Source organism: Aspergillus novofumigatus (assembly GCF_002847465.1).
Source record: "Aspergillus novofumigatus IBT 16806 chromosome Unknown P174scaffold_2, whole genome shotgun sequence".
Classification (NCBI taxonomy): domain Eukaryota; kingdom Fungi; phylum Ascomycota; class Eurotiomycetes; order Eurotiales; family Aspergillaceae; genus Aspergillus; species Aspergillus novofumigatus.
Window position 1 is genome coordinate 2,251,922 of NW_020194275.1, and position 16,279 is coordinate 2,268,200.

Consider the following 16,279-nt stretch of genomic DNA (forward strand, 5'->3'; position numbering starts at 1 on the left):
TCTCCTCCTGGATCCATGTGACATTGGAAGGCACCATTCCTAGACCACGAATATGAGAGTCTACTGCTTTCGCAGATCCATCTAGACAAGTATGCGGCAGAGATCCATCTATGCCAGCCCCTTGAGAGGACATATTAGTATTACCTACCGATGCGAGGCTGGCGTCCATACCCTACTTGGACGGACCCGGATGGCGGCGATGACGGCCTATCTCATGACCGATTGATCCGCAATCTATCAGACGGACTGTCGTCAAGCCAAACAAGGGAGGCGTATTAAAATCAATGCAACCTTCAGAGGGAAGCTAGAGCGGAATGATCTTCGATAGTAAGCTTGAAGACTTTTGATCGACACTGCGCAAAGCACCATCCGCTTCAAGTGGGAAAGTTTGCTTGTAATCCGGATGTGCATGTGATACGAAAGGTCAGATGGAGTCGTATTTGAGGCAAACCGAAACTGACTAGGTATTTGCAGATGGGCATAACTGAACTAGCATGAGCCACAGATATCAGGTGTGAAGCAAGTTCAGATTGTGTGTGTATCCGAGATCTGCAACTACGCAGCATCGGTCGAGACTCGAGACAGACCGTCAGAGATATGGAAAGGCATGGCATGCATCGGCGTACATCCCGCTACTGTACGATGGCGCTCTCCAGATGGACCGTGCTCCCTACCAGGACCCTAAAGGAGGGTCGGCCCGACCGGGATGAGCACTGAAGGAGTGAAGGTACGTACTAAAGGTATGATGGTATCTGTCTTTCAGACCAATAGTGACTGTTGAGAGCGGCCTCGAGTCAGTGCATCATCCACTAAATCTGGTAGACGAGACATGGTATGCTCCATGTGCCCATTGTGTCCCTCAAAGAACCAGGAAACTTCCGTGCAATTGTTTGACTGTTGTCATGCTGATTTGGTGGTAAATAACCAAAGACTTAAGAGTCACACGTGATCCCGGGTCAACCCCTCCTCCGGCAACCGCCAGGGTAATCCGCGCAACCAATCAGCGATGAGAAGAGGGACATTGGCAGAAGAGGGGGCACGGGATTGGAGCACATGACGCCCAAGAACGAAGAGGGAGGGTAGTAAAAGAGACAGCTAATGGGAGAAATATTGAATGCCAGACAAGAGTTGACTCCCTTTGCTGTTAATGAAGGGGAAGTTCCGGTGGAGACAACCAAAGACAATTCTGCTGGTTCTTGGACGACCGAAGTCAGGTGACTTTTCTACGCTTCTGGTCGTTACTCCTTACCGGACCACCGCCTCCTCGACTGTTCTGCTCCCATTATTTGTCCCTCGCCACGTGAGCGCTTCTCTCTACTACTCGACTCTACTCCTCCAATATCCCTTCTTTCTATTGTAAAAGCCGCCACTTCTTTCTGTTCGTTTTGTATTCCGATCCATCCGTTGTCTTTACATTGGACGTCTCTATATTGAGTCTTTCCTCGCGATCAAACTCGATTCTTGGTCTTCGCGATCGAACTACGATATACCTGCCTCTTGTTGTTGCCCGTGGCAGGTGACTTGCTGTCAGGTGATAGACAGACCATCCCAAGGTACAGTGAGCTCACTCCTTCTATTCGCGACTATCTATCATTGCATCGTCCCTCTGCCATACTCCACTATTTCAGAAGCTTCAATAAGGCCCCAGAAGCATCTCACCATGCCCCTCTCTGGAGCTCAGCCTCGTCCGCCGAGAGCCGGATGAGGTTGATTTTGTGATGCTATCCTCTCTTCCCCTGTTACCTCGGTCGCAGAACCGTCATGACGCGTTTCTGATGTCGATGTCGACTATGCGACCATGAGGGTTTGTTTTCTGATTGACAGTTTGCGCATCAACTGTCTTTGGCGCATATTGATTCCATCAATATAATTGTGTTACATGTTCCTGGGATTTGATAGCCATCCAATGTCTGTTTTGACGCTATGGTGCGGAGACCAGCGCGTCCAGCCTCACGCGTCTTAGTATATTCACTTCTCACATCTCAGCACATCAATGTCTTTCCTTTTGGTGGATGTTTACTAGCGAGAGAATTTTCTCTTTTTCCTTTCTCATAGCCCTGCATTATTGTTTTCCTGGCTATTACTATTACTTTACTGGGCTTGCCGACTCACAAAACTAAAACCACAGGGAAGTTCCTTATGCTACACCCTCTTTGGTAGATCTCGAATCAATACATCTGCTCTGTCTAAAGGGTCGGTTTGGTCACCTGATGCGCACTATCATGGCCGGTGCTGACTCGGCCAACCTGCAGGGTGACAACACTGCATCCTACATCATGTCTGACCAATCGTTGGGTGCCTCGGATAGCAATATCACAAACAAGCGCAAGCGCGAAGGTGATGACAGCGCGGGCCCGGATTCTCAGCGCCTGAACCGCTCTTCCAATGGAAGTAGTGGCAGCATGCCTGGCGCAGATGCTCAGAACAATTTCGCACACAGTTCTCTTACTTCCTATGATGCGCACGGTCTCCCTACGTCTACCTCGGAGCTCAACATTGACCAGCAAATCCTCCAACATGTCGGACCACAGAACGGTATCTCTGATGAGAACGCTCTGACTGCCAAAGCCGCTTTGGCCGCGCACAATCCTCAAAACAAATATCCGCCTCCCCCCGAACCTTCTTTCGACGCAAATAATCTGGCCCACGGGTTGACATTCGGCGATGATATGGGTCAGGCTATGGGCCCTACTCATGGGCACAATTCGACCGCCGCAGCAGTCTACGCTGCGCGCGAGGCCCAGAGTATGAATCAAAAACCGTCCGTTGGTTCTCCTGAGTGGCACCAAATTCGCAAGAACAATCACAAGGAGGGTAAGCTGCGGCAGCTGTTTTACAATGTGATTTAAGCTAATTCGATTTCAGTGGAACGTCGGCGTCGTGAAGCTATCAACGAGGGTATTAATCAGTTAGCGCGTCTGGTCCCCAACTGTGACAAGAACAAAGGCGCTATCCTACAGCGTACAATCGAGTACATTTGCCAGCTGCATGATGAGAAGAAAACGATGAGTGAACGATGGGAGCAAAATAACATGACTACAAGTCATGCTATCAACGAGATCAGCGCTCAGAATTCCAAGTTGAAATTAGAAGTCAACCGCCGTGGAGATATCGCACAGAAGTGGCTTCAGCGCTGTCGCGACGCAGGTCTCGAGTTTGACGACTACAACGACGCTGAAGAGCTCGAGCCTCTCGAGGTCGACCAGGGTCAGGTCTGAGGGCTGAATTGCGCTTCTGGATAGATGACTTTCCCTTTGCTTCTCTATCTCATGGTCATACATGTGCTACGATCTGTTCTTGTTCGGAGGCTGAGATTCCAACATACCCGCTCTTTCTCTCCGTTAGTTCGTTTTCAGTTTCATTTCATTCTAAGAAGCCCTGCGAGGAGTCGTGATTTGGGCCCGGTTGCAGGTGCCGTCTTGCTCTTTTTCTGATGTCTCGCATCAAGTCACCGCCTCTGGAAGAACACAGGTGACCAATGATCTACAACCTTAATTTGTCCAGCCCAGAGTCGTTTTTCTGGCGCTTCGTGATTTCTTTCTCGTTTCCGTCGTCTGCCTTCTTCCACGTATCTTTTACTCTTGTGTGTTATTTGTTCTATCTTAAGGGTCGGCGAAACCAGGGTTGGGAATGGAGCCTGCGATATCGCGTTATGGGAATTGCAATTCGATCTCTCTCAGATTTACACAAGGCCATTTCGTAGTTTGATCTCGTTTTCCGAAAGCGAAATGACAAAACGCTGTTCATGGAAGATTCGGCTCTCTCGTTGTCAATGACAAGCTTAGCACATGAGGCAATCTTAAGGCAGTCTTACAAGGCATAGCCATGATAATCAGTCGGTTTCGTTGATGGGAATGAAAACATGAGAATATGTCTGAATTTACCAGAAATATACGGAGAAGAGAAAGTAAAGGCATGCAGACAGGGTGCTGTCTCAAAACAAACTTGCTCTTCCGCGCCAACTGAGGGCGACCAATCTACGCGCACCATCCCCACGCCACTATCTACTCTGTGCTTTACAGATTCGACTTAGCGGTAACAGTGGACCCAGCGCTGGTCCCGACATTGTTCACCGTCAGGGTAGCGCCGGACTGGCCGGTGACCCTCACGTCCACGGTATCTTTTCCAAACCCACTGCTCTTCTCGAAGAAGTTGTAGGAGGTTCTCGTGGTCCCCTGCCAGGTCTTCCCGCCGTCGGTGCTAACCTCGAGCTTCGCGACGGGCTCGTTGGCGTTCATAACCTGCATGGAGAACCAGTAGCGCGAGGTCCCCTCCTTGTTCTTGAGGACGAGGGGCGAGGTAATCCCGCAGTCGACGAAGGACCAGGTGATGGGGATGATACCCTTGGAAACGTCAGCTAGTTGGGTGAAGGCATTCTGGAAGAGGTCGAGGTGGTCGGCCTCGCACTCAGGGCATTGGTCGACGATCTGGGTGGGTGATGTTAGCTGGGGTTTGTTATGATATGATTGCACGAAAAGAGGAGACGTACCATGGCTTTGATGGTTTTACCGTTGGGTCCTTTCACGGAGACGCAGGCACCGCATTCTGCGGCGTTGTTCCATGCGGCGCCTGAGTAGGCGGTTCCGAAGAGGCCGGAGGGAAGTGTGTACCCGGTGAACGAGCAGGTTCCGCCGGACACGTTGCCGCCGTAGAAGGTGGCTTTGCCGGAGTGGGTGGTGCTGCTGGAGGAAGATGCAGCAGCGGCCGCCTTGTTAATGGTTTCGGGAGCGGCCGTTGCAGGCTCAGCAGAGGCTGCCGGAACGGTGTCTTGTTCCTGGGTAGCGGAAGAAGAGGGTAGAGCAGGTGTTGTTGATGACGAAGAAGAAGACGAAGCATCGGGATCCTCATCTACAGTGGGTATGATGGGAGCAGCAGAAGGACTATCGACCACGGGCCAGGGGACTGCGTTGGAGCCTCTGGGAGCTCCACTGGGGGACTAATGGACGAAGTTGCTTCGTTAGACGTTGGGGCGTGGGAGACGGCCTTGTTGTACCCGGCACGACAGCGACCTTTAGCGCCCCCGACCATAGGGCTCGCAGAGACCGATGCGGCCGCGACCAGAGCGGCAACGCCTAGAGTGGTGAGACGCTGATATAACATTGTTGGATGTTGATATGTCTCGAAGGCGAAAAGAAGCTAGAATGGAAGAAAAGAGTGCAGAGTCTGTGCTAGACTGCTATTCAGATGCAAAGGATTGACTGGAGACTCTGCTCCTGTTGCAAGCAATGAATGGACACTTGGGCTCAAATCCCAGAAATGGATGTAGTTGCTGTTCCAGACAGAAAACTGAAAGATTGACTTGAAGAGCAGTGCAAAGAAAGAGAGCAAAAGAGAGGCCTTGGAGGATATATCAATCGAGAAGAAAAGGAGGGGACCGGAGGCTCCTCCTCCATGGGCTGAACGACCGGCCATTGCCTGATAGTGAATGGGACCCGATTGTGAAACAATAATTTAACGCAATATAATAAGATGAACAGTTCTAGATGAATGCAGACATTAGCGCAAAACGTGTAATGAATCAGAAGCCCTAGGGCGTCCAGGCGTTTGTCGGGTTAAAAGCCACGGCCTACTAGCGGAATGAAGCGTAGTCTGAAACGTCCGGCGTGGATAGCACGCAACCGAAGCTCCCGGACCTGCTAAGGGTCAGCGATCCGGGACCCAGCCGAGGGCCTGAAAGCAGGGGAATGGTCCGTTCTTCTGCCTGATTGCATCGACATCGGACGAAGGATCGAATGATGCTGCATGGACCATTTTCTCCACAGTCTTCGACCCTTAGCTTTGGCCGTGGAAATTAAACGACTGGCCCTAGCCCATCATAGACAACCGGCACAAATTCGGTGGAAATACAGTAGCATCAGGAAATTCAACGGGCTCGAGATCTCAATGTGATGCCATTCATCTGATTTGGAAAGTCCCCAGGGGCAAACAATCCGTACTCGTGTTCGGGGGATTCGAATCTTCTATCCCGATTTAGAGAAGAGATCAGAGATTAGCTGGGATACATCATCCATATGCACCAAACTTCACTGATAATGTGTCTCCTCAGCAGCAGATTGAATAGCCCATCAATCTCAGGACCCCTCAAAGTGACTGAGCGGCTTTCCTCGGGGCGAGTATCTCATCCGATGCACTCTGCGTCGCGAAGACACCCTAGTCTACTGCCTTTACTGGTATGATTGTCCTTCAGGGTTCACCAGATGGGTCTGGAGTAATTGAAGTGAAGCCTGACCTTACGACATCAAGCAAATTCAGCATGAAAAGGTAGATCGATTGAATGTCTTTATGAGAGTTTGGCCTGCGCCGCTAGGGGGCTTCACCAGACTCCCGCCGCCTCTAACACCGTCTCGAAACAGACGTACTCCGTAAACTGATCTTGAAACTGGCCTAGTGATTGTAGATGACCATGTAGACCATAGATTGCAGCTCTCAGAGAGCATGACCTACCCCAGTCATTATTCAGACAAGACTCAGGATATTGCAGCAGACTAGCAGTTGACTTGGAGAAGGCTCATTATAGTAACCACAGTGTAGCTGTATCAGGCTTCAGGTGTGGATTTGGGCTGTCTGCAAGATCCTTACAAGTCAAAAGTGACAAAATACTGACATAAGAGACTACGTGTATTTATGTAGAATAGAATCGAATCCCTACTTGACTCTAATGTTGCCATTTTCTCTAGACTGTCCCTTGTGTCTGGCGTTGGTGGCTGCAATATGCTCATTGAGGAAATATTACGGAGTATACATATCACTACTAGCTAGTTTACACTGAATTACACTTCAGTCTAGTGATAGATATTAGATCTTTACGGAGTATCCTCATTCTCATGCTGGCTGGCTGATGCAACCTGTGTGGCCTCATCCAGAGTACCACACCACTGGACAGATCAGGACCAATCCATGTGTACTTGGTGAGCTGATTGCATGTGCAGATCTCCTTCTTGCAATCAAGAATACTCTATTCCAATAATAAGAGACAGTCTTCAGCTGGCCCCGAGTGATGCAAAAATACATGTGTCCAAATAATATAATGTATGTGTAGACTGCTCCCTCCAGTACACAAAAACTGAGGAGTTCCATCTTATGACGCGACAATTCCGTAAGATATTTTTGCAATACCACATTCTACTGCATCTGTGGCGTCGGTACCAGTATTCGTGCAGATAATAGGGAATAGCTAATTCAGTGTGTGGTCTGTGTATACCGCCAAGTTTATATTCCATCTTGGGCACCGTCCTCCATGATCTGCATTATTTGAATGGAGACCTGTCAGACCAACAACTCCGCAGACGGTGAAACTCTCGTGGTAGTAGGAGACCTGATACTAAATCAGTATGTCTATGGTACTGTTCGTCGAAACGCCCCAGAGGCCGACATACCGGTCGTGGAGCAGGAAAAAACAGAATACTATCCCGGCGGAGCGGCAAATGTCGCGATGAACCTTGTGGCGTTGGGTACGGCAGTTATCCTGGTCGGAACTGTTGGAGACGACGCAGAGGGAGAGCACCTGCTAATCCTTCTGACCAGCGCCAAGGTCGATGTCTCGGGGGTCCAGATCCTTGCCGACAGGCCAACCTGCCACAAGACCCGCATCATCGGGAACGGGAGACACCTCGTCCGCCTGGACCGGGAAGTTGTAACTCCCATCGGGGAAGAACAACAACGAGCCGCTGTGGATTCTGTGCGTCAGTGTTTGCTCCATGCGCGGGGCATGATCTGCTCGGACTATAGCAAAGGGTTCCTGTGCGAGTCCTTTCTGCGATCCGTGATCCACGTGGCTGTGTCCCCGGACAGAAAGGTCATTGTGGACCCTAAGGTTGGCGATTGCAGCCGGTATGCGGGGGTGACAGTCATGATGCCCAACCTGGACGAGCTGCGGAAGCTATCCGGGCTTGCTATCGTTTCCTCCGCCGATACTGATGCTGCTGCGCGGGCAGTTCTGGCCGAAGTCCACCCGGAAGCGTTGCTGGTCACTTGTGGCGCTGATGGGATGGTCCTCTATGAGTCGGACGGGAAGTCGTCAACAATCCCAGGCAAAGCTTCTACAGCACGCGAAGTCAGTGGCGCAGGAGACAGTGCCGTCGCTGCGTTCGCCTGGGCCTATCTCGTGCGCAGGCAACCCTGAAAGAAGCTGCCCAAGTGGCAAATAATGCAGGTAGCATCGCAGTCACGAAACCGGGGACTGCTACCGTCGTAAAGAGCGAGCTGCTAGAGGTACCCTGCAGTGGAGGGGCGTGAAACCAGAGAGGATAAGCTTGTGAGCCTCGACGAATGTCTTAATGCCTTAAACACAATTCGTGGCGACGGCCAGATTGCATCCACCAACGGCTGCTTCGAGATAATCCACATCAACGGAAATGACTACCTGCCCCATCAGTTTGTAGGACGCGACGCTGTCCTGGAAACTGTAGGGAGGCTGGAACTGGTACCTTCCAGCACACCGGTGTCCACTTCAGCTGTGATCCAGAGAATATCCGACCGCTACCGAGAAGACGAAGAAGAAAACAATAATGGATTAACTCGAAGGTACTGACATACTTCCATCTTCTCATGAGCTCTGTCCAACCCTCTTCGTGGATGCAACCACCGGCATCTTCCCCGAAGACAGACACCAAAACACGGATAATGGGACCTAATCTATATTCTGGATCCATACAGTATTCACAGACCTCTTCCACGGGACCCATTGATCCAAGCAGTCGGATGTGTTCGGGGTTGCTGTAACCTGGTATCAGGTGCTGGTTATCTTTGTGCATGCAGTGCTTTGGGCTGTTGCTGTGCCGTAGACAGGATATAGAAGTCTAAGACTGTGAGACTCTCCTCTCTCAGGTGGCTTATCAATTGTAGTCTATTGACTGGACACTAAAAATTCGATAGGCAACTTCATTCAACGAAAAAGTAGCAATGAACATGACGAGCTTGATCGATTTGTCAAGTGTCTATTTAAGAGTAGTCTTGCGCCAGCGTGGAGGATGATACAAGAAAGGGTATAGATCAGAAAGAGGACAGTAGTTGGCAGATAAGCAAGGCAGCTCAAGGAACTCGTAAGAGAATTCAAAACGATCATTTGGAATCCCACATGATTTCGTTCAATTTCAAGAGCGCATCGGCACTGGCTTTCTTCGCAGCCATAAAATCTTGCCGACTATCGGCTCCTCGAGGTCCTCTGAGAATTTCTGAGAAGCAAAGGTCAATAAGGACCTTGAGCTCATCATAGGTGAGCGGTTCGCCATTGCCTGCCGCTAATGCCTTTTCGCCCTGCGCAGCGAACAGTTCCTTTTCATCTTTGGCGTACTCCAGTGTCTTTTCAGCACCATCCAAGAACCAGTCAAGGAATTTGGCACTACGAGGAAGTGCAACGACCTTGTCGGGATTCCCTGGTTCCTCTGTTGTTGGATCCTGGGCCTTTTCCGCTGTTGGGTCAATAATTATATTCTTGAGGTTCTGCTGTAAAACGAGGACGTCAAGTTGCAGCCGCAAGGCTCCATTCTCATTCATGGCTCCAATGTGACGTGTAGATGAGACGAATGCTTGATCAATAAATCGAGCAAGACCAGAGGTGATGAACCAGTGTTCACCGGAGCCGAGATATGACGAAATGTTCGTATCAAAGGCGATCAAGTCATTGTTCAGCTCTAGAATCGTGGGAGATGCGGCTGTCGGCTGATTTACAAGGATATGCCACCAATTCATGTTCGAGTTCGGCGATGGTGTGGTTGGTTCCGAATCGCGGTTGCTCGGGGGTTGGGGCCAGCCATTGTGCGAGTCAACATGTGAATGACGCCGCATCGAATATCAATGTGAAGAGCAAAGAGCGCGGTCGAGGCCAGATTACGCAGCGATTGAAGAGTGGTGTCAAATGCGTTGGCCGTTTCATGGTTCAGCGGCAGATACACTGGCTGACTTATGCTGTCACGCCTCGATTTCATGGCTCCAATCAGGGTCCACCGACGAGGAGGTGCTCTAGCCTCAGGCTGTGGCTGCCGCGACTCTGAGGCTGTGATTCGGCGCAGCTTGGCAAGGTGGCTTGCAAGCCATTGCTGAAAAAGAGTCAGCCAAGTTTCGAAAGGCAATGGACCATACTGAGTTTGTGGCAAATATTACCATGCTATTGTAGAGAAGGGACAGTGCGACCACTGTTTTGGGGTCGGATATAATGTCGTACGGCTCTAACGATACCTCGTCTGTGCGTTTGAGAAGAAGCTCAATCTCCTAGGATAATCAGCGGCTGATCCGACGTTCGAAGACGGGCAGAAGAGGGGAGAGTATCTACCTTGTCGATGAGTTCCTTCTTAGCGTCTGCTGGCCCCTCCCAGAGGTCCCGAACTGTATCATGAATATCACCAGACTCGGCAAACTCTGCTGCGGCCTTGAGGCGGACTTGACCGTGATTGCGAGGCGAGACCTTCGTGACAATAGCTGGACAGATATATGAGCCATTAGACTATCAACTTGGAAGGTAGTGGCTCTTCTAACCTTTGTACCACCCACAGCACTTGTCATAGTAGGTCACAATCTGGCTAATTAGAAGCTGTGTGAAGGCCTGATCATGCGGAATGATGGACAGCATTTTACTAAACTCCCATATGATTGACCTGAATTTGACAGTGCCCTGTTGTATTGGAGATTAGGAAATATCAACATGGACGAGATAACGATGCAGGTACTTGCCTTGAAAACTGGCCGAGGGGAGGCTTTTGACCATTGAGGATCTTCCGTGAAAGCGTCTGGAGCGATGAAACTAAGAGTACAGAGATCTGTGACTGTCTCATCCAGTTGGGGAAGAAATACGTTGACGAGAAAGTCATCCAAAAAGGACGTCAAAGTGCTCAGAGCAATGTCCGCATCCACAGGCACTATGTCCTTCAATCGTTGTATGAAGGATAACGAAGGCGGAAGAAGAAGACTCATGTTGAACACGCTGGGTTCAATGAGTATCTTATGACCAGTTCCGGAATTTCCTGGCCCGTCTCGTGAGCTGTCTGTCGTCGTGAATTTCTGCCTGGTTTTCGATACTAAACCAGGAACCGACGTCTTGAGGATCTCATCCAACTCGTCTTGTTCCGCTTGCATTTCCGTATTTTGCTCTGTTTCGGAAAGTTTAAACAATTTCTGTGAAGTGTCAACAAGATTCGGTCATGGCTAGATGTGTCCTAAGCAGACGCACCTTGTTCCTATCCCTTAGACCAGCATGGATTTGGCGTTTAGCATCGGCTTCTTCTTCTCTAAATCTGAAGGAGGACTCTCCGTCGGTGGCCAGGTAATCGTGCAACAGGGAACGAATCTATAGAAACTGTGAGATAGACTGCATCGAGAAGGCGTAAGCCGAATCTAGAGAGACCACTGACCTCACTCTGATAGAGCTTCCACAACTCTTTGAAACCACCTGTGAGTGAACTGTTCTTGGGAATACCCTCGCGCTCCACAATTCCAGCAATGGCATCGTGAAGGACACGGTGACCTTCAGCAATAGCTTCAAATTTGGCATATAAAGTCCATAAGAACTCCGCCAAAACATGTCCGCGTTTCTCAATGGCCTCTGTTGGCAGACCGGTCTTGCTATCCCGGGATGAGAGGCCCCGGCCCAAGTTTGGATGACGCGCGTCGACTTCTGCATTTGTCTTATCGACCACTGCAAATAGCTCAACCGGAAGTCGCTGTTCAATGCGGTCAACTGCTATGTCCAAATGGCCCATCTTGTTCAGCGCCTCAATTAGAAGTCGGATATAATAAAACGTGTCTGCCTCCGGGTTTCGAGACGCGTCCTCCACCAGGGGCGTGGTGGCGTCCAGCTTCCCAAGAAAGGCGTAGACAGGTTTTTCCCAGGTTGCTACTCCAGTCCAGCTGGAGGCGTTTGCGGTGCCAACTTCTCCATCCTGCGCTGGCGGTTTCCACCGGTTGGAGCAATAGGGAGATTTGAGGTACAAGTGATCATGCAACTCTTCTATCAGGATATCAGTCAGAGATATCTCTTGGTTCGCAAAGTAGGCGCGTATGTCTGCCAGAGCTCCGATATTCTCTAGCTCGGAGCGCCGTAACAGTCGGAAGGCATCGTGAAGCACCTCGACAGCACCCAGAAATCGCTTGTCGGATATTCGCGACTCTAGCTTCTCAGGCAGGGATTGTATCTCCTGGATTTGACTGAAAAGCTGGATTAAGTCATCGTATTTCTGGGAAGACGTCGCTAGTCCCTTCAACTCGGGCTTCGTATAGAGTAATCCAGCTTTGGCGTCCTCCAGCGCATGTTTTAGATTTCGGACTCGATTCTGTGAGCTTTGTATATTGGACTGGATCTTGTGGTACGTGCCAATGGAACTGTTAAATCCCTGGTGGTGCTCTTATCACTATGTTCAGTATTGGTTTGACATTGATCTGATGGGATGACCCACCATTGACGACAGACTTCAAAGTCTTCTGAATCTGCCGGTTCATATTGAGAAAATCAGGCTCGCGATCTGCTTTGCCCAATGTACTCGTGTCCATCAACTGCAATGCCACCTGCACCGGTACACAATCGTCGGAGGCCACGAAGCCCCAGTCGCGTTGGATCGCCTGAAGGATATCTGAAAAACGTCAACCACCAGATCCACCATGCAGACAAGCCCCGTTCATTTAAGTAGGTAAAAGAAAAAGGATGCAGGGGCCAGCAAACCTTCCATAGCTTGAGACCCCCCGCTACTGCTCACGGGTTTGGCACCCTCAGGACCACTCCTCTCCAAGCTGCTGCTGCTGGCCACCCAGCTAGTCTCTCCCCGTGCTCGCCCATCCCGCGAGCCCGGCGGCCTCCTTTCCGAGTCTGTGTCCCGTGTGCGCGATCGCGACGATGAGTTCTGGCGGTCTCCCTCCCATCTCTCTCGGCGCCGCTCCGGCGAGGCCGAAGGTGAAGGCTCTTGCGAGGATCCGTTGTAGAAACCACCATATCCACCCGGGCGACGATCTCTCCCCCCTGAATACCCATTGACAGCTAAGTTGCTGTTGCTGCTCCCGTATCCGCCATCACTCCGATCGTATCGATTGCTTTCGGAATATCCGTATCCGTCGGCGTAACCGTTTCTGCCGTTCATACCAGAGGATTTTTCGGGGGGCAGGTAAGAGTGCTGATTCCGAGAGATGGCGGATCAATAAGGCGACGACAGGAATAGATACGGCGGAGGAGCTGTCAATTGGTCTCTCGGTTGTTGGTGCTGTCGCAGGGTATCAAACGGTAGGGAAAGCAGTCATGATCGTTCTTAAGGCTCCTAATCGGAAATGTATAAGAGGGACATGAGATTGAAGTATCCAGCAATGGAAGCTAAGAGGTTATTGTCCAGACAATCGCAACAAAAGCACACGGTACGGAATGTGATTGTTTGAAGTGGCCCAAGGTCTGGGTCCGCAGCTCACAAGTCGCAACCGCCTGATTTCCCCACACAAGCTTCCTTGCATCGACAAGTCACGTCTGGGAAGCGCTACACACATCCACTGAAATGGATATCCTACGTTCATCATACTAGTGACTGACAGGAATTATGATGTAGCTTATGTGATCACCAGAATGGATTCTAGTATATGTTATTGAATGCTGCTATTTAAAGCCACATGAGCTATATTTTGAGATCAGCTCAGATCTATTTAGTGATGGGTGCAGTCTCTCTCTGAAGCCAGCTTCGAGTGAACTCATCATTCTCAAAGAAATGACGAGTTTTATCCCAGACCTCTGCGTGATAGTCGTTCACCCACTTGAGCTCGAGATCGCTGAGCAGGGATGGTTCAATCAAGTTGCGGCCAATGGGAGCCATTGTGACATGTTCAAAGCCCAACCATGGCTTGTCACCGAACTTATGCGTTGTTTGTACCTCCCGCGCCATAATGACATCTGAGGATATGCTGTTAGCCTAGGTACAATCTGCCCGAGAGACAGAGACTCACTCTCAATTCGAATGCCGAACTTGCCGTCCTCGTAGAATCCAGGTTCTATGACAGTTAGCTCTGAGCCACAAATGACGAGCGCGAACGACCTACCGTCTGAGATGACGTTACCGGGGGCAATGGGGACTTCAGTGTATTGTACGCGAGTGCCAATCCCGATAGGGCCTTCGTGCACATTCTACCAAGATGTCAGAGGTGTTGGACGAGCAGCGAACAGTGTGTTTGCACTAACCAGGTATGAGCCAATGCCATGGCCTGTGCCATGAAGGTAATCCAGTCCTTCTTTCCACAGATACTGTCTTGCAAGAGCATCGAGCGCAAAGCCACTAGTGCCCTTGGGAAATACAGCAGTGTCAATGGCAATCAGACCCTTGAGCACCAGGGTGAAAGCCTTCTTCTCAAGCTCTGTGGGTTTTCCGAAATGGAACGTTCTCGTGACGTCCGTGGTTCCATCTAGATACTGAGCCCCAGAGTCACAAAGATAGATAGCATCCGGATCAATGATGGAGCAAGTGCCTTTCTCCGGCTTATAGTGGATAACGGCGCCGTTAGGCCCAGTTGAAGAAATAGTGTCGAAGGAAAGGCCAGCGAAGAGATCGTGCTTGGATCTGATCTGCTCCAACTTATCTGCGGCGTCCACTTCATCAAGAACAGTCTTCTTGTTGACCAGCTCGTTCTCAAGCCACGCAAAGTATTCGATCAGCGCGGCACCGTCTCGGATATGGCAAGCCCTCATACCCGCAAGCTCTACTTCATTCTTGATAGCTTTAGCGTCGGCAATAAGACTCCGGGTCTCCTCCACATGCTCCTCGCCTCCCAAGCTGAGGCTAAGTGCCCATGATGCTTTGTTGGACAGGAGAAACTTTGCGGCTGTTTCCCCAGCTTCTTGCTTTCTTGCTTCACTGAGTGCCTTAGCGTCTGCAAAGATAGAGTCATATGGCTTGATCACGACGTCCTGACCGAGATGAGCTACAACTTCTGGGGTGATCTTGTCATCGTCGATGTAAAGCTCGGCCTTTGAAGGGGTAATAATGGCGTATGCGAAGAACACTGGATTGTAGGGAATGCTATCATCTATTAGTTGAACGAAATCAAGTTCGAGTAGGCGATGCTTACTCGCTTCCTCTCAGGTTAAAGAGCCAGGCAATTTCATCCAGCATAGCTAGGCTTCTTGTTAGCCATCAATACTGCAGTTGGTTTCAGGCTCGAGGGTCGGATCGGGTGGCGGTACATATAACGAATCCAGCTGTCTTCTTCTTCTCCAGCTCCTTGCGCAAATCCGCAATCTTTTCCTGGAAAGATTTTCCTGCGAACTTGTCAGGATGAACCCTGACCTTCTCTCGTGGAGGTGCCGGTCTGTCTTTGCCCCAAACCAGGTCGACCAGGTTCTGCGAAGTACCGACCAGCGATGAGCCGTTCTTCTTTAAAGTTTCTTCAAGACTCCGTGCGCTCGCTATATCGGTTCAGTAATCAGAATTCGAATATGATATATCGCATCGCGTGTCACTCACACGCCGTAATCAGAGATGGGTCGACTCCAACGACTTTGCCCCCTTGGGCCTGTTCGGTAGTCCTGAACAAAAGGGTCAATTCCCATTTCACGGTTCAATGAATCGTTCTTGAAGATGCCTACCATTCTTGCCAAGTGGGAACATTCTCAACTCCCCTCTTTAGCAGCTCCCAATTGCTATCGAGTTGCTTGGAAGCCTGGTTGAAGTATCGCCCATCCGTCGATAGGGCGGCCTTGGTCATAGACACGATGGCTGTTCCTGCGGATCCGGAGAAGCCAGAGATGAACTCTATGAGTGCAGTTGTAAGTCCAGGGTTGTCCCGTGGTCGTCATATGAACAAGCAGCTACATAAGGGAAGGTTCACGGGTAGATCTAACCTCGGCGGCCGTCACAGGGAGCGATGTATTCCGACTGGTGGCTGTCTTCTGATGGAACGACTTAAGCAAAGTATGAGTGAAGTTCTTATTTGTACCATGAACGACAAGAGGGGCTATGTGATATCATACTATATACATCGACCTTATGTTCCTGCATCAACTGCCTCAACCTCGCTAGGCGCTCGGTGGTATTCACGGTCTCCATATCGGTGGCGTAGCGTGCGACAGCGGTGGAGAAAAGCTTTGGTCGAGAGATGGGTAGTAGACGGGCTGATCCAAGAGCTGAGAGCTTGCAAAGGCGAATTGGAGAGCGGAAACCGAGCATCGACAGGCAAATGTCAGGAAGGTCAAAATGCAGTTGCCCGAGATTCTCAGAAGCGATCCGGATGACGCACGACAGCAAATGTTGTACAAAATGCGGGGTCCAGGGGGGAAGGGAAAGGTTGGGAGACTAGATGCAATTTTTGGAGTCGCGTGTACACTGTA

The 16,279-nt window shown here is 50.4% G+C and overlaps 4 protein-coding genes across 4 annotated transcripts; 2 read left to right on the forward strand and 2 right to left on the reverse strand.

Annotated features, from left to right (window-relative positions):
• Positions 1-2,222: 2,222 nt before the first annotated feature.
• P174DRAFT_364993 (putative HLH DNA binding protein (Penr2)) lies at positions 2,223-3,218 on the forward strand (the record flags this gene model as incomplete). The annotated part of the gene is made up of 2 exons (XM_024822033.1): positions 2,223-2,814; positions 2,866-3,218. 2 exons carry the CDS (start codon positions 2,223-2,225, stop codon positions 3,216-3,218), a joined length of 945 nt encoding a protein of 314 aa, XP_024685659.1.
• Positions 3,219-3,614: 396 nt separating this feature from the next.
• P174DRAFT_438847 (putative extracellular cellulase CelA/allergen Asp F7-like) lies at positions 3,615-5,535 on the reverse strand. Its single transcript, XM_024826643.1, has 3 exons — positions 4,904-5,535; positions 4,490-4,880; positions 3,615-4,427 (listed from the first exon to the last, which is right to left on the reverse strand). Exons 1-3 carry the CDS (start codon positions 5,098-5,100, stop codon positions 4,017-4,019), a joined length of 999 nt encoding a protein of 332 aa, XP_024685660.1. The 5' UTR covers positions 5,101-5,535; the 3' UTR covers positions 3,615-4,016.
• Positions 5,536-7,166: 1,631 nt separating this feature from the next.
• On the forward strand, positions 7,167-8,234 carry P174DRAFT_98108 (bifunctional heptose 7-phosphate kinase/heptose 1-phosphate adenyltransferase). Its single transcript, XM_024832507.1, has one exon. The coding sequence runs from the start codon at positions 7,256-7,258 to the stop codon at positions 8,120-8,122; it is 867 nt and encodes a 288-aa protein (XP_024685661.1). The 5' UTR covers positions 7,167-7,255; the 3' UTR covers positions 8,123-8,234.
• Positions 8,235-9,060: 826 nt separating this feature from the next.
• P174DRAFT_457772 (uncharacterized protein) lies at positions 9,061-15,998 on the reverse strand (the record flags this gene model as incomplete). Its single annotated transcript, XM_024829583.1, has 20 exons — positions 9,061-9,733; positions 9,769-10,037; positions 10,102-10,209; positions 10,271-10,416; positions 10,474-10,609; positions 10,669-11,109; positions 11,165-11,281; positions 11,346-12,334; positions 12,387-12,549; positions 12,684-13,050; positions 13,654-13,852; positions 13,906-13,950; positions 13,999-14,083; positions 14,138-14,972; positions 15,022-15,067; positions 15,137-15,358; positions 15,417-15,478; positions 15,539-15,704; positions 15,794-15,853; positions 15,923-15,998. 20 exons carry the CDS (start codon positions 15,996-15,998, stop codon positions 9,061-9,063), a joined length of 5,205 nt encoding a protein of 1,734 aa, XP_024685662.1.
• Positions 15,999-16,279: the final 281 nt, after the last annotated feature.

Bases quoted from the DNA above. Each gene is read 5' to 3' on its own strand.
- P174DRAFT_438847 (XM_024826643.1), bottom strand. From the start codon at position 5,100: ATGTTATATCAGCGTCTCACCACTCTAGGCGTTGCCGCTCTGGTCGCG. The intron at 4,428-4,489 runs GTACGTCTCCTC...TCACCCACCCAG, and splicing joins GTAAAACCATCAAAGCCATG to ATCGTCGACCAATGCCCTGA.
- P174DRAFT_98108 (XM_024832507.1), top strand. From the start codon at position 7,256: ATGGAGACCTGTCAGACCAACAACTCCGCAGACGGTGAAACTCTCGTG.